Here is a 26,080-nt window from a genome sequence, read left to right on the forward strand (position 1 = left end):
TAGCATTATGACGAATATACACTTGCGTAGCACCAGCTAGGATGATCAGGCAATATGAAATAAATGAACCATGTGGATTTATAGCCAGCTGGCCAGAGGAGGAGGAAAGACAGCAAACACTGACAAAGGACCAGACTGAAGCTACGCAGGTCAGTATTTATATTTGATTATATTCCTAAGTGGTCTTCATGGTTCAACCCAACAAAACACACAGGGCTGATTATACCGCAGCCTTGTGTTTACATCTTAGTGAGTAATGTTACTGTATGTACACGTCATTCATTAACTATAAAACATAAGCGACACCACTGGATGAATACTATATAGGGATAGTATGTTACAGGAAGTTTGTGTCATGTAAACGTAGCATTGGTTTAGATATGTGGGGTAAAAAAACATTTACAGCCTACAATCCCTAATCACTACATTATCATGTCGTCAAAGCAATATTGTGCTAATAATAAAGCCTTATCTGTGTTTTTTTTATTCTTCAGAGACTTATAGCTTCAAGGTTCTGGGACATTAATGACACAGGAAGACATCTTTACAATGTACAAAAACATGTTGGTATGGGAAGGAGGCTGGGTAGAAACACAATTGAAGTCTTTTCCCGTCTCAGGATAGGACAAACAGGACCCAATCTTTCACTTTATAAAAAAGGTAAACAGAGCACTGGGAAATGCTCACTCTGTTTTCATCTTGAATCTGATGAGCATGTACTACTGGACAGTAAGGATATGAGAAGGAGAGAAAGGAATTGTCATCTGCATTAAAGATAGAAAAACTAAATGCCACTGTATCTAACCTACTAGGAGAGTATATAAACACCTCACTAGGTATCTGAAAAAACTGGTTGAATAAGAAGTATATATATATATATATATATATATATATTGCAGTGTATCGTTTTATTTAGTTTTACTGCCAATCTAATGTTCCACACTCCAGTCCGGTAGGTGGCGGTAATGCAGCTATAAGCTTGTTTGTCCAACCGCCAGTAAAATCAAAAGAAGAAGTGCTGGATCGTGTGTCACACTCTCCTTCTTCCGGGTCTTCCTGATCCTACTCCACGTGAATCATGTCAGCAGAGCAGATCGCGATGGATGGAGACGTGGACGAGCACTTCTCGTCATTTCTGGCCCTTCATACCGGAGCCCTTAGGGCCTCAGGAATCCCCCACATCTACTGGAAGAGCCTGCATCAAAAAATCACCAGCGAGGTTTGTGTTCTTCCTCTCCTGTTATATCATCACAACTACAGGCAGGGTGTGGGGTCTTTCCTAGTAGACACCCATAACATGTCAAACACCTGCAACTAAACGCCAAAGTCCCTCTGGCAAACTCTGCAGGAAATAATGCACCAATCAGAAATTGAAGACATTGAGCGTTCTAGTCGGTTCACATGATCTTTGGTTGTATGCGAAGTGGAAGAACCTTACAGGCTGAGGAACCAGGACGTTTGATGACAAGTTCTAAAACAAATGATGCTTTGGGAAGTGGGATGTATGTGCAGGGTTGGAGAGTGGACTTAACAGGACTTTAAAATGGTTAAATCAGCCCCATTAGCGGCGTGTGCTGGTGGCAGCACACAACCAAACCTTAAAATATTAAGTTTCTCCAATGGAGTTTGGTGATGTCATAAAAAATGGACTCATTGCGTTTATATTCATAGATTTACGATGCTGGGGAGGTTTTCGGTATCATGCAAATCCAACAAGAAGATGACGAGGAAGAAGAGGAGGAAAATGGAAACAACGAGGAGAAGAGGAAGGACAATCCCATACCAATGATCCGCAGTAAAGTGGTTGTGACCAGGGCCAGTGGGCTGGAAGCTTCGGAACCGACCAGGTGAGGGCGCCCCATGACGTCAATATCCCTGTATTATGTAGAATTTACACAAATGTGTAAATTGTTATGAGATTCTGCAACGTCTACATGTGTTTAGTCACAAACTTGTTCCATGGGTCTCATTTGGAACATAACATAAGCATTTCACTAGTTTTGTAATAGACACTATATAATATTCCTGATACCATATTACTATCTCTCAACTGTACAATGTAGAGAGTGTTTGTCTGTGACCAGTGTCGTGTTCTTTTGCCCCGAGGTATGAGAAGAGCCGGTCTCGGTTTGGTTCAACAAGTATTTATTTAGAAGCAATGAAAAGCTACAACATAGCTATGGGCACTCAACGCACAGCCCCGGCCGTCTAATAGCACGGGGTAGTCTAGAGTCGCACCGAACGGACGGCGGGTGCAATATTTATAATGAGGGGGAGTCACCGTGGTTTAGACCTTGGCTCTCCCTTGCTGGTGCGCAGGCGTGGTCCCCAGCCTATTGGCACTGGAATCCGCGAATGATGAGGAGCCGCTCCCAGGTTCGCCCCTCCTCTGACAGTAGCTGGGAAAATCTTCACATTCTGACAGTGTTTGGTTTCATGTTTCACAGACAGGCCTTCAGCTGAAGCCTTGTGGGTCGTCAGTATTTTTGCAGATATGGTGTTGTTGTTCATTGGAGTGAGAAACCTTGTTCCTGCGTTATCGGCTGTATGTTCTGTGTGCGTAAGCATGCGCATTTTCTAGACAAAACAACGCCTTTCCTATCTGTCCTTCAGAACCTAGTGGCAGCTGCTTCAATTCTTTCTTAGGGTAGGTCACAGTTTCTTATGAAAACAGTGCATTCATGTATGTGTGATGTTGAAAAAAGCTAATGGAGTTTAGGCTGTAATATAGTAAGTTAGGTATGAGAACAAGTTAAAGTACAGTGTATTGTATGCCACAGATGTGCAGTCTCCACAACAGGCATTATCAGACAGGTGCGAGACTGAACTGCGATGTGACGCGCACACACACACACACACACACACACACACACACACACACACACACACACACACACACACACACACACACACACACACACTAACCAACTTCAAGATTAAAACCAGCCAGCAACGGCTACTTAAAGTCACTATGTGAAGGCCACACATTCTCCACATGTTCAGCCCAAACTGCCCCTGCCCCCACCCCTGTCTAACATACTGCATTTGTTTAGAGTTCAGTTTCATTGCCATCTTCACAGACACACACACAAAGAAAAACATAGATTTTAGTCTTAACACCAGGTGCACCTAGCCTGGCAATGGCTAGTGTCTCAAATGTAATACTGTTTACCCACACACACTACTTCATGCAGGTTGGGGCCTACAATTTAAGATTATAAATCAGAATACAAGAGATTATCTATGTAATCATGAATGATAATAAGCTTTACTAGTTGTGTCTGTGTATATATATATATATACCAGGGCTGCACGATATTAGGAAAACATGCGATATGTGATTACCTTGTTGAATATCACGATGACGATATGACTTGCGATAAATAAACATAAACAGTCCCTGGCTTCGGACACAGAGACCACGGACAGCTTCACAGCCCGAGGGAGAAGGCAGGCGCACAACCCGGCCACAGTTCCGGGGGAGACACGATGAAGATCAAGGAGGCAAAGGACAGCTACAGGAGGAAGCTGGAGGGGAAACTCCAGCAGAACAACATGAGGGAGGTCTGGTGTGGAATGAAGACCATCACCGGCTTCAGACCAGCTAGCGGCAGAGGAGCTGAGGGCAGCTTGGACATGGCCAATGAATTTAATCTATCTTTTAACAGATTTGATACAGCGGCCCCTGCCCCCCCTAACTCTTCTGCGGTCTGTCTCCAAACACCACTCCTCGCCCCTCCCCCTGACTGTCCCCCAAATTGCTGTGAGGGTCCCCCTCCCCCTCCTCCTTACACCTCCTCTGGCTCACAAGCTGACTGTCTTCTTCCTGACGACTCCAAGCCTCCTCCTCCCCAGCCTGCATCCTCTAAAGTTTCCTTCACACCTCACCATGTTAGAAGACAACTGAGGAAACTCCACCCAGGCAAGGCCCCGATGGTGGCAGCCCCAAGGCGCTCAAAGCCTGTGTCTCCCAGCTCTGTGGAGTGCTTCACGGTGTCTTCAACATGAGCTTGAGTCTTCAGAGGGTCCCTGTGCTGTTTACATAAACAGCGAGTTTAAGGAATTATGGGCACTTGAAAATGAACTTTAATCCTGAGCTTCTATCTTCTTCCAGTGTTTTCTTGGTGGACCATGCATGGACGTACCGTGTGGATCACACTCGTCAGCAGCTGGAGCAGATCCCGGGCCTGCTGTCGAGAATGGCTGATCTCATGGGGGTGGACTTCCATGGTGAGGTCCCCGACCCGGACACGGTGGAGGACGTGATGGAGAGCATGTGGAAGTACAACCAGACTTATCACCTCTCTCAGGGGGTATGTTCAGAAAAAGTTTCCACTCGGCCACAGGCCTGTACTATGAAGCAAGTTCAACATACTCAAAGTATCCCTTTGTCACCCCCCGTCACCTAACCTAACATCAGCCGTCCTGGTTACCTACAGAGTTTGTTTTCAACTATCCCAGTTAGCTTTGGGGTTTCTTATCCAGCTTTGAACACATTCAGGTGACAAAAGCGGAGACGTTTATTGTAAGTGACATGGTCAGAACCATGAATACAGTTCTTATTGTGATATGAGAAGCAAATACAGATTCAGTCAGTAAAGAGAATATCTAAAAGTCATATACAACGAAGTCAAACGTAAATGATGATCACATAACCATAAAAGACAAACACTTTTTTCGTGTGAACAAACTACTATGAACATGGGCCAGGAAATCTTTGTGGTCATTGAACACTTGTTCTCTCCTAATCCTTCCATTCACGTAGTCCTTAAGCAATGACACAGCAGGATTTAAAGCTAAATGATAAAATGTCTGTTTAAAGCGCTTTTACTCTTTATAGACGTTTAGAGTTTATCCAGAGTTTGCCTTTCACACATGCACAACACAGACACGATCACAACAGCAACAAATCCTCCTCATTATTCAGGCGCGAGGTGGAGCCGCCGGGTGCAGCAGACGGAATAACTGCTGCGTAGATCACGTGATTTTCTTGACAACACCCAGACACCGTCGTCAGTTGTTATCACCACAAACTCTCTTGACATCTTCGTCTGATTCTTCTACGTGTATGACAGCGCTTTTTCACTAAGAGATATTTCTTTTCTTTTTCCTTTTTAAATTGTTGTGTCTGTCCGTGTTAGAAGCGTCATCAACCTTTCTACAGGCTTTATACTAGGAGGTCAGGTGGAGAAAGTCCCCAGAAACTGCGGAGCATCTCCCTCGGACATTTGCGTTGACACATGAAAATACTGAGGGACTGCAGTGCATGTTTGAAAACAGTTTATGACTGTGAATGCGTGAATAGAAAAAAACTTTGAGCTTTGAGTAGTTTCACATTCATACAGTGCATCTATGTGCAGCATCATACATCACCCATACGCTGCCACCACAGCTGTCAGGGGCAATTTGGGGTTCAGTATCTTGCCCAAGTACACGTAGGGTTGAGGGATTGCCGAGACTGGGATTAAACTGTCAATCTTCTGGTTCATGGAAGACCCGCTCTACCTCCTGAGCCTGCCCACATTTTAACTGCCATAGTTAATTTTGAGATATTGTTTGTTTATATGTATTTGATTTATTTCCATGAATATTATATTGTTTCTATTGATTTATTTGGTGCTGATGACGTTAAGTACGAACTGCTTTAAAATCAAACGGACACTTTAAGGTGCCGCAATTCTTGCTTGCTTAGAAGACATGGGAAACAGTGCAGTTCAAATGCTGCTTACAGGTTTTCATAGCTAAAGCTGAGGTTACATTGCCCGTTTTTAGATTTAGCCTTTTCAAGTGGACTCATTCCCTCTTGGTTGTGTGCAGCCAGCGGGGTATGTTTGTTTACGCTTGTTTGTCGTGTATTGTGATTCGCTTTCTACGTTGTGTATGTTATGAATTGTGTTTTTATACATTGTCATACTGTTATTGAACAGTTCAACAGTGGATTTGAGGATGGGGAAGTGCAATAAATTGAAGAAGAGGAGTGATACATATTCACAGCAATTGGACTGGTTTCTTTTCACCTCGCCAAATTGATCACCACAATCAGTGATCTCTTAACCTCCACCCTGGAATATAATTTGGAATGGAAATGTGACCGGTGACTAGTTTATTTATTTAAGTGGTATCCAGTGCGCCTGGAAGTGGACTCATGTTCAGTTATTTCATCATTTCAAACAAAAAATAGGTTATATGAAAACTGAAGTCATAATTGCGTATACAGGCACTGTGTTTGAAGATATTGGTAAAAACTATTTTGTGCTTGGTTCTGCAACTCTGCTATTTGAATCTGTCTGAGCGTAATTTGCTTAAAGGTGGCAAATTTGTTTGTAATTGAAGGATGCTTATGGAACAGTTATGCCTCACAAGCACTATTGCCTTTGCTGCTTTTGGGTTTGGGTATTTAACACACCCTCTCAACAATTAGGAGATCAAATGACAGGATTCGTTGCTATATTCTGTTGATTTAAGTTTCCTCTCACATCTTCCTCTATCTCTGAACCCATCGGCTATTGTCTGATGACTAATTAGACTATGTTCACACTGCAAGCATTAGTGCTCAATTATAAAATATTTTTTATGTAGCTGTTCACATTATCTTTTAAAAATGTGGCCATAACCAACTCCAATATGAATTAGTCGTGGCCCTGATGTGACCAGCATATGCAGAACAACAAGACCGTGTATGGAAGTAAACAAGGAGAAAAAGTCTGTAATAAACATGGTTATTGTGCAGTGGAAGCAGGCGAATGTGGAAGCAGTTGACGAGTAGGAGAAGAATGAAGAGAAAGACAGTTGAAAGTGTAATTATGGCTTTTGTGGAGCAATGGCTGCTCTTCTGTACAGAGTTGTGTGTGGAGTCTGAGCCAGGAACGGTGGGATCGTTTCATGAATGGCTTCAATGAAACAGATTTCATCCAAAATTTCAAGATATCAAGGGGCTACCTTCTGTCAGCGCCTCTCCAAAAAGACCTGCCCGCCCCTTTGCCTGCATAAAAAAAAAAGATCTGTATCTGATTTAGAACCACATATGAAAAGATCAGATTCCATGTGATTTGTGCTGTTCACACTGTCATTAAACAATCAGATCTGGGTCACATGGGGGGGGGGGGGGGGGGGGGGGGGGAAATGAGATTCGGGCCACTTGGGCTTACTGTGTGAACGTAGTCTTAGTCTCTGGGGCAATGGCCATTATTTTTGTGTAGACTGCGCATGTGAGGGCAAAGACTCCATCTTTCTTTCTCCTTAAACTGTGTACATTCCGAATAGTTTCTTTTATCACATAAGTTGAATGTTTCTCCACACAAAAAACAGTGATACTATTGTGATATATATTTTAGGTCCAGACAAGATTTTGGCTAAACTCTATTAACAGCTATCTGCAAATGAATGCAGATTAATTAAAAAGCAGATTGCCAATGCATTTAGGTCAATGTGTTCTGCCTCATTTGCTCTCCACACTGACTGTTTACCTGCAGGCAACCAAAGCCTGCTCAAATGCGATAGGTCAACTGCTGAATTGAAACTCCAGGGTCATACGTGTTTACGCAATTTGCATTATTAGAGATCAGGCTGCTGTAGCTGATCCAGTAATAGAATGGTCAGTGGGATTCAGGTCTATAGCCACATGTTTCTGTACTGCATACTTAGTGACAGTTGTTGTCCTCTAATTACAGAGTCATGGATGAATACATATATGTTTTAAATGCGACTTCCACAGTGAGAAACCTATCAGTCTAGAGCTTGATTCTCATCTATTACTCAGGCCTTGAAAAATGGTTTCTTGAAAAGAGAAGGAACACTGATCAACATTCTTGCATTATTATTTTCATTATTATTATTGTGACCATATTAGTATGCAGATGTTATGGAGTCTATCTTTTTTGATTACTGTATTCTTTATTTTGAGGGCATTATTCTTTCATTTTATTTTCACATTTTGCTGTGCTTGGACCAAAAAGCCTACCCCTCTCTCAAATAGCTCCTGATCAAGCATACATTTGCTCTGCTCCTTCTCTAACCTGTGTCTGTAAGCACAAACAAGCTGTTCCAATAAACCTCTCGTCCCGAGCAACATTGCACAAAAGGATATGCTAAATGAATATAATGCAACCCTGAAGGCAGATTGAAATATAAAAGTTTGTGGACATAGTCATTGTGTCAGTTATCTCTCGGTCGTCACTCTTCTCCTTGTGTGTTCATGTGCAGTCAGCAGAGGAGAAGGTTCCTGTGTGGTACATCATGGATGAGTTTGGCTCCCAGGTACAGCACTCTGATCAGCCCAGCTGTGGCATGGCTCCCTTTTTCTACACACATGGCCAAGTTGCCTACACTGTCCTCTGGCCTCTGCAGGACCTGCAGGAAGGAGGTGAAATGTGATTTACTAGTCTGAAGTGCTTCGAGTGGTTGATAAGAATGGAAAAGTTCTATATAGATGCTGCCCATTTAGTCACAAGAAGGGAAGTGGTCACAAAGTAAAGTCTTGTGGCATCTGTATAAAAACTGTCTATTTGGTGACAATTATTTACAATGGCACACAAATGTGGAACTAACCACAAGAGGAAACCAGTTAAAGATTTGTCTTTAGTAGGAACCAATTTAATGAGGCAACATTTCCACACAGCAGAATTGTATCATCTGCACCATCTTATTGTTTCCACAGATGAAGTAACCCGTGATTACACATACGGGGAGGCAAACCCCCTGGTGAGGCGATGCCGACTGTTACCATGGATCCCTACTGATCTAGAAGGGGTCAGCAGTGCCACTACTGAACCCCCGGACTCATACTATGAGGTGAAAACTATTGATGTGATTCAAGATCTTTACATTGTCATCATACAAAGAAATTGTGTGTCTGTATATATTTCTATACAGACACTATTTTCCATTTCAATCCCTTCCAAAGTTTTACGATTAATTAATTAATGTGCAGAATGTTTTTTAGGAAGTGTATGTGTGTTTTTGTTCATAGGTAAAATAATAACTGGAGTGTGATATGGAGTAGATTTTTTTTTAGATTTTTAAAAAATTTAATATATTCCTACTTTTAAGTCTTAACCGGCCTGTGTTTCTCCAGATGATTTCACGAGAAAACAAGGAGCAGCTTCCAGTGGAAATCCAACCCTACACTGTGCCCAAGGACAAAATCCTTAAGTAAGACTAAACTCTGTTGTTCTCCACTAGATATCTAAATGGATGCACAGATATTGTAAACAAAATATGTAAGCAGCATATTTTTGTGAAGTGCAAATATGACAGTAATCCAGGTCCTCCATCATTTAATCAGTGGCATTATGTTGTAAAAGTGATGTGTTTAGAAAATGGGAAGCTCACAGATAGACATTATATTCATTCATAATGTTTGAGTTCCCCAAGAACCAAATGTTCTTTGCCGAACTGCAATATCTGTCAGTTGGTTCATGAACTTATCTTAGCAAATGTTGCCTGATTGCCATGGAATGTTTTTGCTGTAGTAAATCTAGTATACATTCTGTAGCTAACATGGGTTGAAAATATATATAATACAGTGTTTCCCCTTTAATAGTAGGCCAATAATAACCACTGCCAGTACAAAAAGTATATATTTTTAATAATATAATGAAAAATAACCAGTTGTTTCCATGTCGGAAATTGATCTAAACACTCAATAAATGCAGACAAATATGGGCACGTTTTGGTGTTTGGACCTAAATCACACAGGGATGCTGTAAATTAGTCCTTAGCATCCCAGGGTCTGTTTGTTTGTGAAGCACTTCGTGAACTTGTTTTTGAAAAGTGCTATATAAATAAAGTTTTATTATTATTATTATTATTATTATTATTATTATATGACGTACCCTTTTCAGTCAGACACACAATATGCTGCTTCATTTCTGATTGGCCCATCACTTTCGTTATTTCCTGCAAGTGCAATTGCAGTTGTATAGTAGATCTTTTTTAAGTTCAGTGAAGTAATTCACCTGGAGCACCTTACCTACCTTTTATATGATTTACCACCAGTTGTATTTTCTATTCGTCTTTTGCATTTTCGGCCTTGTGTTCCATTTCTCAATCTAATTTTTGAATGTCTTTATATCTTCTTCTGCTGCTTTACAGGGAACTGTAGGAACACCAGAAAGTAATTTGCAGTTCAGGTTGCCTAGTTCCATTGTATTGTGACTCTCATAGAGTCAAGTTAGGCTGTGGACATGGGTGCAAGCTCTCCCTCATTGTAATTTCCATTGTTCTGTGATGCAAAAGGTGCCAAATGTATTTTTTGAACAAGACTGCTGTATCATCAACTGTAAAGATACTGTTTATAAAGTGTAAACATAAGTAGGCCTCTCTGGATCTGTGGCAGCTGACAAGGTGTTTACATCATCCTGTAATGAACATCAATGGGTTGTGCTCTGCACTAACACATTATGAATAGTTTCTGGAGTTGACAACTTACAACTGCATGGAAGTCTGTTAGAAGATTAAGATCATGCAGCGAAATTATAACTTCACCAAGGAATGTGCCCCACCTAATTTGAATCGTTTTCACAACAGTGTGTAGGCCACATCATAATCGTTCAAATACATACATAATAGTATAAAAGCATTTAAGTGATGCTTTCAAATAGACAATGTAAAATACCGGTGGTGTTGTAAAGGCAGAAATCTTTGCTCTTTTTTATCTGAGAACATTTTGCCATTTGTCACATTTTAATGTAGCAACTGAATGTTGTGTTAAGTAGGGTAAGCTAAACATCACAATGGTTAGTAATATAATAATATTGTATTTGGACTATATTTCTATATTTCAACTTCAGTTGCTGCTAAGAACATTTTATGCCTGTTGGGTTGCACCTTTATATAAATTAAACATAAGCAACACACACACACACACACTTTGAGAAAACCTTTCATTTCTTTCTCTTCTATATGCTCATAATCTGCATTTTTACTCATTAATATAATTACAATTCCACTGGGAAGAAGTAGGTGGCTACATTTTTTGTTTCCATTGCTGCAGTGATGATGCAAACTCTGAGTTGAGTAAACTTATTTTAATGGCCTGTTCTAAAACCCAAAACTCTGAGATTTTTAGGTCAGGTTTTTAAAGCTGCTTTCTGAGACAGGACCCAGGACTGAGCTTCCCTTTTATTTGTATTTATGGGCTGCCATCCTGTAGCAGGGCTTTTTTCAGTTTTTGTAATCCATTACATTACAGTGTCTCTGTGTTCTTTCCTCATATTCCACCTGTTCTCTGCTTTGTTTCCAGAGTTTACACTGTAATGTCCCAAGTAAGAAATAACCTGACACATCCGCAGTTCCAGCTGACAGAAGAAGAGGAGGAAGCTGATATTATTTGGGGCTATGATCACATCAAAGATTTTAGGTCAGAAACCAAGTAACACGCACACAACATGCACACATACAGGCAAAGACATTTCAATGGCATAAATACAAATTATATCCCATGTGAATTATCAGTTTGTGTGTGAAGAGGGACACACACTCCTGCAGACAGACGTTCCTCCCACAGATTAAGACGTAACGCTGTGTTTTAACTTCATTGTTGCAGAAGAATCAATCAATCCAATTTTATTTGTATGGCCCATATTCACAAATCACAATTTGTCTTATAGATGCCCTGTTTATCCAGGAACATAAATATGAATTCAGAAGGTTTTTATAAAGATCAGTTCACTTGTTGACCAGCGGAGTAATGTGCCTCAGTGCAGTGGAGCTGATTTAAGATAAGTTAAGTTAAGATAAAACTTTATAGAACAACACACCAGGGGAATTTCAGTTGTTACAGCAGCAGGCACGCCAGAATGAGGCAGGCAATAGAATAAAGATTTTATTTAAAAAATGTATGTACATTATATACACCTTTTCACTGTAGTGGTTTGTATGAAATCTTATAAGTAAAGTGCAGTGGCACAGGATGATTGTACGAGCAAGTAAGATATGTTTCGTGCATTATAAAAAACGTTTGTACATTAGAAGAACATTGTACATAAAAAATTCTGGTTTTGTTTTATATTGCAGTATGTATTGATTTCGACTGATGTGAAAAAAAATTATCGCGATGAGATTTTTTTCCCTACCGCCCAGCCCTACTTTGTCTCACTTTTACTCCCATATCCCTCTATAGAACACAATGACTTTTTTCAATCATTCATTTTTATTTAAAAAACATTTCTCTGACAGAAAACTGAGTGAGGAGAGGCCGCATGTGATGCTCAACCAATTCCCCTGTGAGAACATCATTACTGTGAAGGACTGCCTGGCTGCTGTGGCCCGCAGAGTAAAAAGTGGAACCGGACCTGATTGGCTACCAGAGACCTTCAACCTCCAGACAGAACTTCCAAAGTTCATCAAGCATTATCAACTGAGACAAGAAAGGTTGTTGTTTTTTTTAGTATTAACCTAATGTGAACAAATGTGTAGAGTTCTTTGATATAACCAAAACATGTTGCCTTTGTACAAGTTGGTGGTCTGATCTAAGAGCTGGGCGGTATATTAACTTTTTACAGTACATTGATATATTTTCTAATGGGGTATAGGATTCAGCAGTAATGTTTATAATGCTAAAAAGCTGTGCTCATGTTTGCATCTCTCCTGAGGAGAAGAGAGAATGACTGTTGGTCCATATCGCCCAGTCCTAGTCTGATCAGTGCTTAACAAGGTAGATGCTTGCCTGGCTACATGCAGGTACATTGTCTGGGTGTATCTTTCAGCGGTGAGGATAACCACTGGATCTGTAAGCCTTGGAACTTGGCCCGTGGACTGGACACGCACATCACCAACAACCTGAACTACATCATCAGGCAGAGGGAGAGTACACCAAAGGTACCAACACGCATACAGACACCATGAAGCCAATTAGCCTAAGACCTCACAATGCATCACAAATGCCTTCAGGTCATGAAAGTCCATTTGCAGCATTGCTTTTGTTTTAGCCTGGTTGTTTAACACCAGACAGTCCTGTTTCCAAGTCTGGGTCTGGTTGGATGTCTTCCCATCTGGCATTTGGTGTTTGTTACAGGATTGTAGGCTCAAATGACATTAATAAGTGATAGCCCGAAGTAATAAAACTTGATTTAATCAATTTCTCTAACACCCTCAAACAGTCCCATAACAGAGTTCATATCTCCGGCCCAACGCCTACTTTTGGCTGTAGGGCAATTTCAACCTCTTTTGGGGACATGTGCGTCTTTGGTGCAGATGGCGTTCACCTGAACAAAGCTGCCGCACGGTGCTCTCTTCTAACATTACGTACGTGTTCCTGTGTCCACTTGCTCATCACTTCAACGCACACCCATGTCCAGTGTTTAAAAACAATAGACTTTTTTTGTCTGTTCTGTTTGACCCATCACAACTTAAACTCAAAAAGCAAGTCATCCAGCGTGCGAGATCATCATCAGCACCAGGGCCCAATGGCTGTGTAAGAACTTGATGTAGCTTCTCTGGACTCTGTTGAGAACAACGTGGACCAAAGGAATAATTACATCATAAAAGGGCAGTGGCAGTCTTCATACCCAAAGAGCCAAACTCCAAGACCAGTCAGTTCAGGAGCATAGCTCTTCTGAATGTCGAGGAGAAGATGCTATTTGCAGTTATGGCAAGGAGGGTGTCCACCTATCTGATGAAGATTGGCTAAATTTATACCAGCTGCCAGAAGGGCCGGCAACCCAGGTTTCCCACGCTGTGTGGAACATGCCACCATGATTTGGGAACATAAGCTTTCCTGCTCTGACCTGTAACATGAGTCCTAAACACAATGTTTCAATTGGAAAATGCATCATTTCCTCAGACGTTGATCAATTCTTCAGCAAGGTTTCTTTTCAAGAGTCAACAGTCGAACATATCATAAAGAGTTGTTCTCCTATCAACCCTAACTACACATTATCATACAAATATGATATATTTCAATGTATTTAGTAAATAAGCTGTGTCCTTTTCTTTACCAGGTTTATTATTTATTTTGTTTGTCCTGTTTTTCCAGGTAGTGTGCAAGTACCTTGAAGATCCGGTACTGTATAACAGGGAGGAGGTGGGAATGGTGAAGTTTGACATTCGCTACATGCTGATGCTGCGCTCTGTGCAGCCTCTGTGTCTTTATGTCTACGATGTCTTCTGGTTGCGTTTTGCTAACAGGTACAGTTTTGAAAATTGTTTTTTAATTCCCCCCCATTCATTTAAAGATATTTTTGAAGATATCATAGCAAGATATGTGATGATTGGACAAATTGTTTGAGTTACGAACTGTGATTTCTAATCTGTGCACTTTGCAATGATGTATTGGTTGATCGTGCCCATGTTTTTTATCTGATTTTGCTCATTTAAAATAGAAATGTGTATCCTGACGGTTACATATCAAGTCTGTACATCTTCATTAGCCTCATTAGTTGTGTGATAATCTGTGGGAAGAACTTCTCTCCTGTCTGCAGGAGTGTGTGTGTGTGTGTGTGTGTGTGTGTATGTATGTGTGTGTGTGTGTATGTGTGTATGTGTGCTTGTCTCTGTTGCTTTCCACACACAAACCACATTTTTTAAGTCATTTTAACCCTGATGTCCTGGCTGTGCATGTTACGTCTCGTGTTGTGTGTGTGGCAGGGGAATGAGTACACACAGTGTGTTTTAAAAGTGTGCCTCATAAACAAACAAAGTTAAACGTCAAGTATTGTACGTGTCCTAGTAATTTCGGATTAGTGTTTATTGGTAAAGTAGAGGGCAGGTCAGCGGAGGAGTGTGGAGGCAGCAGATTCAGACAGGGGACTCTGACACAGTGCAGGACGACGGGACCTTTTTATGTCAGTTTGTTTTCATCCTGAAGCAGCGGTGGAACACAATGAAAGTCGTGTTAAACATGAATCGATTATGTTCTGCCACTGCATCAATGCAGAGTCCCCCATGTCCGCATCACGATGCATCTAAGAATCTAGAAATTCCCACAACTCTACCATCTGCTAAATCTTTGTGTTTTCTTTTCTAGGCCTTTCCTCTTGGACCATTTTGATGATTACCAAAAGCACTTCACCGTTATGAACTATGCAGATGGTGTAGAGCTCAAGCAGGTATGCTTTCATTTTTTTGCAATTTAGCTTATCCTTCTGTAAAAGCAGACTGTAATTACAAGAACTTCACTGACATCTATTTCATAGCTCTTTAGTCGGTTGGATCTGTATTTATGAACATGGTAATTGTGTGGTAATAAGTCATCACTGTTCTTCTGTTTGAAGGTGCACTATGACGAGTTCATCCCAGAGTTTGAGAAGCAGAACCCACAGTATCCATGGAAGGAGGTGCAAGTAAGTGTAAACATTTCACCCCTTTTCATTTGCACAAGATTCCAGGAACTTATTGAGGAATTAAGAACATCTTCTACTTTTCAACTACAGGAACCTGAGATCCAGTTTTAACTTCAGGGTTGTAATTCCTGCTTTTTAACAATTAAAGAGCTGTTATTGGCTCTGACTGCTAAAGATATTAGAACTCTTAAAGAGATGACAATTTCTGCTCTTATCCTCTGCCTTCTATTTCTTTCTGTCACTACCTCTTGTAGGGAGAGTTGTTTAAAGCATTCAGGGAGCTTTTCCAGGCAGCCTCCTCTAGACCAGCTCCATATGGGATTGGCTCCTACCCATCGTCCCGGGCCATATATGCTGTAGACGTCATGCTGAAGTGGAGTACAGGAGATAATGGTGAGCATTTGCTCTATACTACATGGTGATGGAGAAGACTACACAACGGTCACTAAATTTAGAACTCATTCATTTGTTTCAATCGTAGAATGTATATAAAAAGGATTCCGTCCATGAGAGTAGCTGTTCTATGAGGTGATAGTGTGTGATAGTATTGAAAGCATACACGCACACACAGTATGCGCACCTGATGCACAGGAGGGACATGTGTGCCTGCAACTGCCGATGTTTATTGTGGCAATGTGTGTGCCAAATGATGCCTGTCTGCAGAGATTGGTAAAAACTGAATGGATGTTCTGATGGGCCACAGACATAGTGAGAGAGAGAGAGCGCTGCACACAGCTGTACAAGGAACACCTCAAAACAGAAATGTTATGTAATTATGAGAAGTGTAACATTTTTGGATACATTGGCATATATACAGAGAGGCATCTCAGCACTTGCAGAGGACAAATAGGTGAATAAATGAAAATGAAATGAAATGTGTCACCCTATATTTACACAATATCCAGTTTGGGTGTACATGTGTATCTCTGTGTATACTGTATTTATAAATACACACACACACACACGGGCGGCTGAGGGGGTAGAGCAGTCGTCCTCGTCCTCTGACCAGAAGGTCGGCAGTTTGATCCCAGTCTTCCCCATTCCACATGCTTAAGTGTCCTTGGGCAAGATACTGAACCCCAAAATTGCCCCTTCTCATAGAGAAAGTGCTGCACATAGATGCACTCTATGAATGTGTGTCTGAATGGCAATAACTATACTGTAAAGCACTTTGAGTGGTCATCAAGACTAGAAAAGCACTATATAAATACAGACCCTTTTACACAGTGTTGTCACCTGAGAATGTCTTTGTATAGGACCAGAAAATGTTGTATCGTGTGTTATCACCCTAATCATCAATTGTTTTTTTCTAATTTGTGTGTTTCTGGGGCAGGTGAGCGGATCATGCAGCCCCAGATCTTGGAGGTGAATTTCAGCCCAGACTGCACTCGAGCCTGCCTGTACCATCCATCCTTCTACAACCACATGTTCCAGACGCTGTTCCTGGATCAGCCCGAGCAGTGCCCAGTCACACAAGTCATATAATCAACTCACAATCAGTGCCAAGTGATGTGTTTGTCGTTTTGTTCTGTCTGTTTTTTTCAGACATACATACATATAGACATACATTTGTGTTTAAGTCGGTGCTTTTCCTTCTCTCTGTCATTTGCTCTGTAACTGGTTTATCTGATAAACAATTCATTTTCTCATTTTACCTTCTCCTTTCCCTCCTTTTGATTTTAAGAACTAATGAAAAAGGTTTGCTTTTCCAGCTCCATCCCTCATGAATCCAGTTGCCTTTTGTCTCATGCCAATTAAATGATCACAAAGTTATTTTGTTATAAACCCAGTTAGAAACCATACACTGCTGTACAAATGAGAAGCAATAAAATCATCAAGAGTTTTATCATAAATGATTCTGCTTGTTCCAAATACCTTTTCCATTCAAGCATATCATACGATACGAGTATTATTCGGCCACTTAAAGGGGAAAAGATAAAGAATATTATAATAATATTACAAGCAAAAAGTAAATTCTCCGAAGATAGTTTTAAATGGTAAATGGTCTGTATTTATATAGCTCTTCTCTAGTCACAGCAATATTTAAATCTGACTTTTCAATCAACCCTCGACCTGTAGGACGTTATAGCTCATTTGAAAGCCTCAACCTTGTTTGTCCAAGCTGGAAATCACAGAAAACTGTTAAACTAGTCATTAAACATGGTCCAACAGTCAGTGCTTTTCACAGATAGTCATTGTCGTGGGTGATTTCAACATTAATTTAGATGTTGATCATTAGTTCTGCATTTAATTCACTAATAGACTTGTTTTATGTAAATAAACCCACTCACTTTTGATCATGTTCATACATATGGCATAGAAATTGAAAAGGTAATATTTACCCCAAAACCCCTTCACTGAATTTGGAAAAAAATTACATTCTTTTTTATCAGATAATATCATAAACAAATTTTGGGATAGAATTTCTCTGATATTTCCTCCACAGCCGTGTGTCAGTACAACACAGGAAACAAAACAAACAACAAATCTTCACTCCCATGCTAGTTAATGACTTTGTTAATAGTACAGCAGCTTCATTGCAGACAACCCTTGAAACTATAAGACCTCTGAAAAAGATGGTAGTAAATCAGAGGAGGTTAGCTCAATGCTTTAAAACAGACATCACAGAAGTTAGAAAGTTGAGTTCCACCAGTCTAGATCATTTTCGCCTTGTATGTAAAGATGGTCTAGTAACTAACAAGAAAGCCTTCTAGAATTCCACAACCTTTTATTATTCATCATTTATAGAAAAATATAAAAAACAACAATCCTCTTCAGGAGCCTCATTTATAAAACAGTGCCTAGGATTCATACTAAAAGTGTACGTGTGCACAAAGGCTGAAAATGGCATACGCTAAAAAAGATTCAGATTTATAAAACTGTGCATGCAGACCTGAAGGCGATGTTCCCTTTATAAATCACACTCCACCTCGAAACGTGTGTATGTGGATCGGCCTCATATACCGCCCTCTTCACGCCCACATTCAACCATAAAGTCAATGCAAAGCAACTCATGAATATCAAATTATCCTGCTGACAAATGGGTTTCTTTGGTGAATCATGGCATCAAGCGAAGAGAAGAAGAGCAACTTTCTGACACCCACGTCGAAGAGCTTGTTAGTGAGGTGAAGAAAGACATTGTTTGGTGGCGAAAGCACTAATATCATTAAAAAAAGAAAATGAAAACTTAAGTCCAACATGGTGATACAGGCGCAGTGTTATAGAAGAAAACACTGCGCAAATAACGCATTTGGTTTTAATGTTGAAGTGGATCAATATCTGACTTCAATTCCCCTCCTCAGGTCTGCATCGCCACTTTACCGTCTCCAAAATATTCGTACCAATGGGTTAAGGTTTGCGTAGAAGTGCTTACATTCTCCTGTCAAGTTTGTTTTTATAGATCCCAATGTTTGCATACGTACATACGGTTATAAATTAAGCAATTGTTCTCTCTCTCTCTCTCCCCCTCCCCCTTGGCCCCCCTCTCTTCTCTCCCCTCTTTCCCACCCACTTCTCCTCTTCTTAATTTTTCTCCGCTCAGCCCAACCAGTTGAAGCATATGAAGCACACTTCTGCTCGATTTTTCTTCCATTTTGAAAGGAGTTTTTTCTCCACAGTTGCCAAAGAATAGGACTATTTGCAACTATTTCATTTGCTTTGTCACTTTACTTTTATTGAATATAGTGGGTTGGTCTCAGAACTTTACCTATTTATCGTATGACAGGCGGTTACGTCTTCATTCATATGGCAGCTGGACCAGACGCTGTCTCCCCCTCCACACTCAGGTACTGTGCGGACCAGCTGTCTCCAGTGTTCACGGACATCTTCAACACCTCACTGGCTGAATGCGTGGTACCTGCCTGCCTCAAAACATCCACCATCATCCCCGTTCCCAAAAAGCAGAGGATCACAGACCTCAATGACTACAGACCAGTCGCCCTGACCTCTGTAGTAATGAAGACCTTTGAGCGCCTCGTGCTGACCCACCTCAAGGCCATAACCAACCACCTCCTCGACCCACTGCAGTTTGCCTACAGAGCCAACAGGTCTGTAGACGACGCAGTCAACATGGGACTCCACTTCATCCTCCAGCACCTTGACTCCCCTGCCACCTACGCCAGGATCCTGTTTGTGGACTTCAGCTCCGCATTCAACACTATCGCCCCAGCTCTTCTCCGAGACAAGTTGACACAGCTGAGCGTGCCTGAGCCCACCTGCAGGTGGATCACTGACTTCCTGACAGACAGGAAGCAGCGCGTGAGGCTGGGCAAGCTTGTCTCTGAGCCCCGGACCATCAGCACTGGAGCCCCACAAGGTTGTGTGCTCTCCCCTCTACTCTTCTCCCTCTACACCAACAACTGCATCTCCAGCCACCCCTCTGTCAAACTCCTGAAGTTTGCAGACGACACAACCCTAATTGGATTAATCTCCAATGGGGACGAGGCCGCCTACAGAGAGGAAGTTGACAGCCTGGCTTCCTGGTGCAGCCAGAACTTCCTGGAGCTGAACGCTTCGAAAACTGTAGAGATGATAGCAGACTTCAGGAGGAGCCCAGCCCAAACCGCCCCCCTCACCATGTGCGACTCCCCAGTTAAAACAGTGGAGTCTTTCAGATTCCTGGGGACTATAATTGCACAGGACCTGAGGTGGACCACCATCATCAAGAAGGCCCAGCAGAGGATGTTCTTCCTGCGGCAACTGAAGAAATTCAACATGCCGCAGAAAGTGATGGTCGAGTTCTACACGGCCATCATTGAGTCCATCCTCACTGCATCAATCACCGTCTGGTTCGCTGCCTCCACTGCCAAGGACAAGGGCAGACTGCAGCGGATCATTAGGTCAGCTGAGAAGGTCATCGGCTGTGACCTGCCGGCTCTCCTACACCTGTTCCACTCCAGGACCAGGAAGAGAGCAGGCAAGATCATTGCTGATCCTTCCCATCCCGGCCACCACCTATTCCAGAGACTCCCATCTGGAAAAAGGTTCCGGGCCATCAGGACCAAAACCTCGCGCCACCTGAACAGTTTTTTCCCCATGGCAGTGGGGCTCACAAACAAACCCCCTGCATCACACTGACTCTGCCCCCCCCCCCGCACATAACTTATAACTTATATATTATTGGCACTATCCCGGAACCAATCACTGCACCTTAGCACCGCACGTGCCCATAACACAACCTATTGTTTTTTCTGTATATATTGTTGTTTTATGTCCGATTGTTGTTTTTATGTCCAAAGGCACCAACCACACCAAGGCAATTTCCTGTATGTGTAAATATACTTGGCAATAAAAATAATTCTGATTCTGATTCTGATTCTGATATGAATAAAAAATTAAAACTAAAGGAGGAAAATCTCCAAAGTAGCACCGACAAGAAATTGTCTGACAAAAGAAGGATGAAATGCATTAATTTGCAATCAACTTCTTATATTGAGCTTTCTTATATCATTATGATATAAGTATCCAAATGTGATTAAGACTAAAAGTGTGTTTTCATTTATTCTTATTCTTGTATTAAGATAATATCAGTGCATAATCATGTGTTTGTTTGAAAATCCAGGAATTGATGAAGGTTTCCAACCTTAAGTTAAGACACCAGTGGTATTAAGCTCATAAATTATGTGTTGTGATGACAGAGAAAGAATGTCACAATAGAAGGATATGTTTATTGCTTATCTATATGAAGTATTAGCTCATTTATTAATAAATCATTAAATAATTTTTCAAATCTATTTTTATTACATTTAATCACTTAATAATTTATGTTTAATTAATATATATATATGTATATGTATATATATATGAGATTGTGAATATATGTTGTATTGCTCATTTGTATTATTTACTTGTTTTAATGTTGTAGGCAGGGTGTCAAAGAGTCTTGACTGGCATAGTCCCTCACAGTTGTACTTAAGGCCCATAAAAAAACTGTTGCCTCTCAGCTTCAGCAGCATAGGAAAGGGAGGGGGCCCATTGTGAGTAATGGCATCTAGATTTCAAAAAGAAGTCTAGGTCATACGCACTTTGACTCACAGCCAGATCTAACCAGTTCTCTAAATCGAGTTCCTCTGAAGTCGCACCTCTCAGCGGAAACATTGTGGTTTTAACACAAGGCTGTTCCGACTTCAGCGCAGCACAGTATAGATACAGCTGCGTCAGAAGATGCCGGCGGTCTGCCACAGACTCCAATGGATGCCTGATTTGATTTTCATTACCTCAGCTCTCGAGCTAGAGAAGCCAAACTCTGGCACTAGAGACGAGGACTTAGAAAAATAATAAGCTCTTGCTGAATGCGTGAGTAATGCATAGGGACCTGAAGATTTCAGAGGGGAACGGGCCCAAATTCAAAGATACTATCACCATGTGCCCACATATTTATTTATTGTAATTGACATATATCTTATACTGAGGATTGGAAGGGATGTATCTTAGCCACAATTAAAAAATAAAAGTCAATCACATTAAAAATAAAAGGCAACACAAAGGCTTTTCATAGGGTTTATTAGACACTTGTTTATTTTTTGATTTAAGATAAAGATTTGAACAGTTAACATGCATCCCCTCCCTCCTTTCTCTACCACTGAAAATACAGAAAGAAATCCTTGAATTTAAACAATATTTGAAAAACTGTTACTTTCTTTATTAGCTTGTTACGTCTTTTACTTGTTTTGATTTCTTGAAAACAAGAGCATGTCCACTTACCGTTACAGTCTAACCAGACTCCATTTCCACATGCCTGTATGCCTTTCTATACTTTATCTTAATTTGTGTGTACTCGATAAGATAAGATAAGCTTTATTTGTCACGTACACAGTTATACATGGTACAATGTGCAGTGACATTTTTGTTTTTGTGTTTTTTACTATATTGAAAACCGATTCTGATACAGATTTAATAGCACTGACAGGGAGAGAAAGAGAGGAGCTGCAATCCTCTATTAATTACAGTTTGTGATTTGTACATACAGGCAACAATTTTGCCTAATATTTGCTGTTGTAAACAGGGGCGGACTGGGACAATAATTCAGGCCGACTTACTGCTGGAGCCTAATAATAAGGAATTACAATAATCAAGTCTGGATGTAACAAAGGCTTGGATTATTTTTTCTGCATCTTTTTGAGAAAGGACATGTCTGATTTTTGAGATGTAACGCAAGTGAAAGAAGGCGGTCCTAGAAATAAGTTTTAAGTGAGAATTAAAGGACAAATCGGGATCGAAGATCACTCCCAAGTTCCTGACTGTTTCATTGGAAGCAAGGGCAATGTCGTCTAGCGCAGCTATATCATTAGATAATGTATCTCTAAGGAGTTTAGGGCCAAGTATTAGAACCTCTGTTTTATCTGAGTTTAATAAGAGGAAATTGCGGGTCATCCAGGTTTTTATGTCCTTGACACATGCTTGGAGTTTAGTTAATTGATAACATTGTTCAGGTTTTATTGACAAGTATAATTTGGTGTCATCCGCATAGCAGTGGAAATTTACAGAGTGTTGTCCTGATAATGTTTCCTAGTGGAAGCATATATAATGAGAATAAAATTGGGCCGAGCACAGAGCCCAGTGGAACACCGTGGTTAACTTTGGTGCGCACAGGTGACTCATCATTAATTTGCACGAATTGGAATCGATCTGAAAAATAGGATTTAAACCAGTTTAGGGCGGTTCCTTTAATGCTAATTAACTGTTCTAATCTCTGTAATAAAATGTGATGGTCAATTGTGTTGAATGCTGCACTAAGATCTAACAGAACGAGGACAGACACAAATCCCTGATCTGAAGCTATTAGAAGGTCATTAGTGACTTTTGCCAAGGCTGTCTCCGTGCTGTGATTAGCTCTAAACCCTGTAGTGGAAAAATAACTAAGTGTGGTTGAAACCTATTTCGTAGTTGAAGAGTAACTTTTTGCATACCTGTCTAAGACTTTTATGACCTGAAGTGTTTGTAACCTGAAACCTGTATGACCTTTCTATATACCTGTATGACCTTTCTATTACTTATTGACTGTCCAAGAACCTAATGGAAACGTATGCAAATCATTCATTCCTGTGTTTTAATTCCTGTCTCAAACTGTGCCTACAGAACCAGTCTGAACTGGCTCAGACAAACAGTCTGAGTTCTCCTATATAAGATCCTTGCATTTGACTGTTTTCCATCTTCACTCTGAGATCCCTGTGACTCTCTGTGTTGATCTTTTCTGCAGAAAGCCCCTATGAAAATACACGTAGATAAATTTGGTGTTCCAGCCTCTTGTATTTTCAGATTTCCATCACAACCCCGACTGAAAGTCTTCATATACATTACTTTCCTGGAGAAACTCTCACAGCTGATTGGCTACAACCTTTTCAAGGATTTTAGACAGGAAGGGGAGGTTGGATATCCGATAAAAGAGGATAACATTTTTATTTTTATTTTTGTCATGTCTCTTAGACCCCTTCCATTAAAAGAAACAAGAGATACATTTTTAACTGAAACATGGTACACAGAACACAAAAGGAGAAAATGAAATATCTGAACTGTTAAAGAAACAGAGTATTGTTTTTAATCATAATGAGTATTTATGGTAACAATACCTGGACATCTTCATTTTTAATTCCAAACTCACTTGTTTTTGGGGCACACTATCTCTACAGTGTGACTCTCTGTCCATTCATGAAGACATAGGGGCCTCTGAAGTCTATCTTTGTATTGTTGCTATATAACCACTGGCAGTGTATATCTGTTGTTCTCTCTTTGTTTCTGCCATGTCAGTTGTCATGTGTGTCTTATTTAGAAAAAGAAAAAATATATCTCTAAACTCTAACTTATTTCTCTCAAAGATTATGCAAATTTAGACATGTATTACTCCATAGTTTTAATTTCCAGCTGAAAGAAAGTTGTCAGTCACTTTCATTGTTCACTGTATTATTCGTGCAAAAACACAGGGAATTCCAAAGTATCTCATTCGTCTGCAAAGATAATACCCCACTCTAAGTTTGAATTTATTGTACATAGACCAGTTCATTTCGATAAATCAAGGAAATTACTATAGTATTATGATTATTTCAACAACAACAGTACTTTCCGAAAGGCCACCAATCAGAGCTCACTTAACACCCCATATAAGGAGTCCGGTGCCGCCTCCTCCTTCACCGTCCCTGCGGCAGCTCTCAGGGGTGAGGAGCCATGGTGAGGAGCCATGGTGAGGATTGATGGTCAGGAGCAATGGTCAGGAGCAGGTCGAGAAAACAACAACTCCCCTGTCTCTGCCCGCGTCGGGCCCCACTTTATGCTTCGGACTCCGGGATCTCGGACCACAGCCGCTCCCAGCGTTCACGGATAACGAAACTTCCGGAGTGAGGTTTAACGCGGTGGGATTTTGCCGTAGAAAAATACTATCAACGAATTTGTGGAAACTTTGGGGGCACAAGGAAAGTGTTGACGAGGAGCGCGCTGGGTACTTTTAAGGTAACATGTGGACATTCGGTTAGGGTTAGGGTTACTATTGAGTGTTGGAGGGGTCATTGGCGTTTGCCGTTTTAATGTGTTTAATGTAACAACTCTAATTAAGTGTAAAACAGTTCCCCCGCGCGCTTTGTGTAGTAAAGGCGGAACTAGCGTTTCGAACTGATTTCATTTGAAGTGAATACATTCCACGTTACGTAGGACTTATACGGGTGGCCACATGCTTATACCCCGGACGATATGTGTGTTTGTATGAAGTATGGCCGGGACAACCGCGAGCTTCGGCCCACTGAATAATCCTTAAAGCAGAATATTCCTGGACCGTCGGTTTAGGACCAACTCTCTGCCTGCTAATGACATGCAGCTGGGGCGTGCGCTGGAAATGGGGAGCTGCAGCGCCCTCTACTTGCAAGGGACTGTAACTAACATTTTAATTGACTCGCAATTTGGCTGTCTTTGTCGAACATATACATTGAAATACAATACGTTTGTATGTTTGTCAGTGTATTTATACGATTTACACTTCTCATACCGTCATAGAGATCTATAAGTTGGTGTTTTGCTCTCTTGATTCCTTGTAGATCTGTCTGCACCACTGTCTGCCTTATGTCCTCATGCTTTCATCCATAGCTTTTACTGTCCACTAGGGGTGTAACGATTCTCCTAATCCACGGTTCTGTTCAGACCTCGGTTTTTGGTGTGTGTGTGTGTGTGTGTGTGTGTGTGTGTGTGTGTGTGTGTGTGTGTGTGTGTGTGTGTGTGTGATTTCTGGGTTTTATTTAATCACCAACATTTGGAAAAGTAAGGAGAAGAAACTGACTTCAATATAGAATACTGTGGATGTGATCCATTGAAATGCATCGTTGTGCATTTGAATCGTTGAATGCTGAATCGTGAGGCTAGTGAAGATTCTACTCATGTTTTAAGCTTTCTTTTGAAAATATCTAGTGAGCTGGCTTCCCTTATATCTATTGGTAGTGTGTTCCATAGTTTGGGGGCATAATTGACAAAGGCTTCATCTTCTTTTGGCTACTGCTGGGAACCTTCAGTAGACCTGCAGCAGATGACCTCAGTGTTCTGGAGTGCAGGTAGCTAATGAGGGAGTTGGCAATCTAGCTTGGCCCTTGTCCATTAAGGGCTTTGTATACAAGGAGGAGGACTTTTAAGTCAATTCTAGATGTTACAGGAAGCCAATGCAGAGCAGCTAAATATAGGACTGCTGTGCTCTATCCTCCTAGTTGTGGTTGATCAATAAAATTAACAGTAAATGAAACATTATGTATGTTGGCCAAAACAGTCTAAATATGTCAGTTTAAAAAGATGGCCTTTGAGACAGGATTCAAAGAGTCAACGTTACGGAT

General features: G+C 40.9%; 1 protein-coding gene across 1 annotated transcript; it reads left to right on the plus strand.

Annotated features, from left to right (window-relative positions):
- Positions 1–1,018: 1,018 nt before the first annotated feature.
- On the plus strand, positions 1,019–17,138 carry ttll12 (tubulin tyrosine ligase-like family, member 12). The gene is made up of 14 exons (XM_034579001.1): positions 1,019–1,219; positions 1,672–1,847; positions 4,115–4,313; positions 8,203–8,362; positions 8,657–8,790; positions 9,074–9,150; positions 11,243–11,359; positions 12,178–12,372; positions 12,708–12,819; positions 13,976–14,127; positions 14,966–15,047; positions 15,213–15,281; positions 15,536–15,674; positions 16,615–17,138. Exons 1-14 carry the CDS (start codon positions 1,079–1,081, stop codon positions 16,764–16,766), a joined length of 1,905 nt encoding a protein of 634 aa, XP_034434892.1. The 5' UTR covers positions 1,019–1,078; the 3' UTR covers positions 16,767–17,138.
- Positions 17,139–26,080: the final 8,942 nt, after the last annotated feature.

This window comes from Hippoglossus hippoglossus, chromosome 23 (genome assembly GCF_009819705.1).
Source record: "Hippoglossus hippoglossus isolate fHipHip1 chromosome 23, fHipHip1.pri, whole genome shotgun sequence".
Lineage (NCBI taxonomy): Eukaryota > Metazoa > Chordata > Actinopteri > Pleuronectiformes > Pleuronectidae > Hippoglossus > Hippoglossus hippoglossus.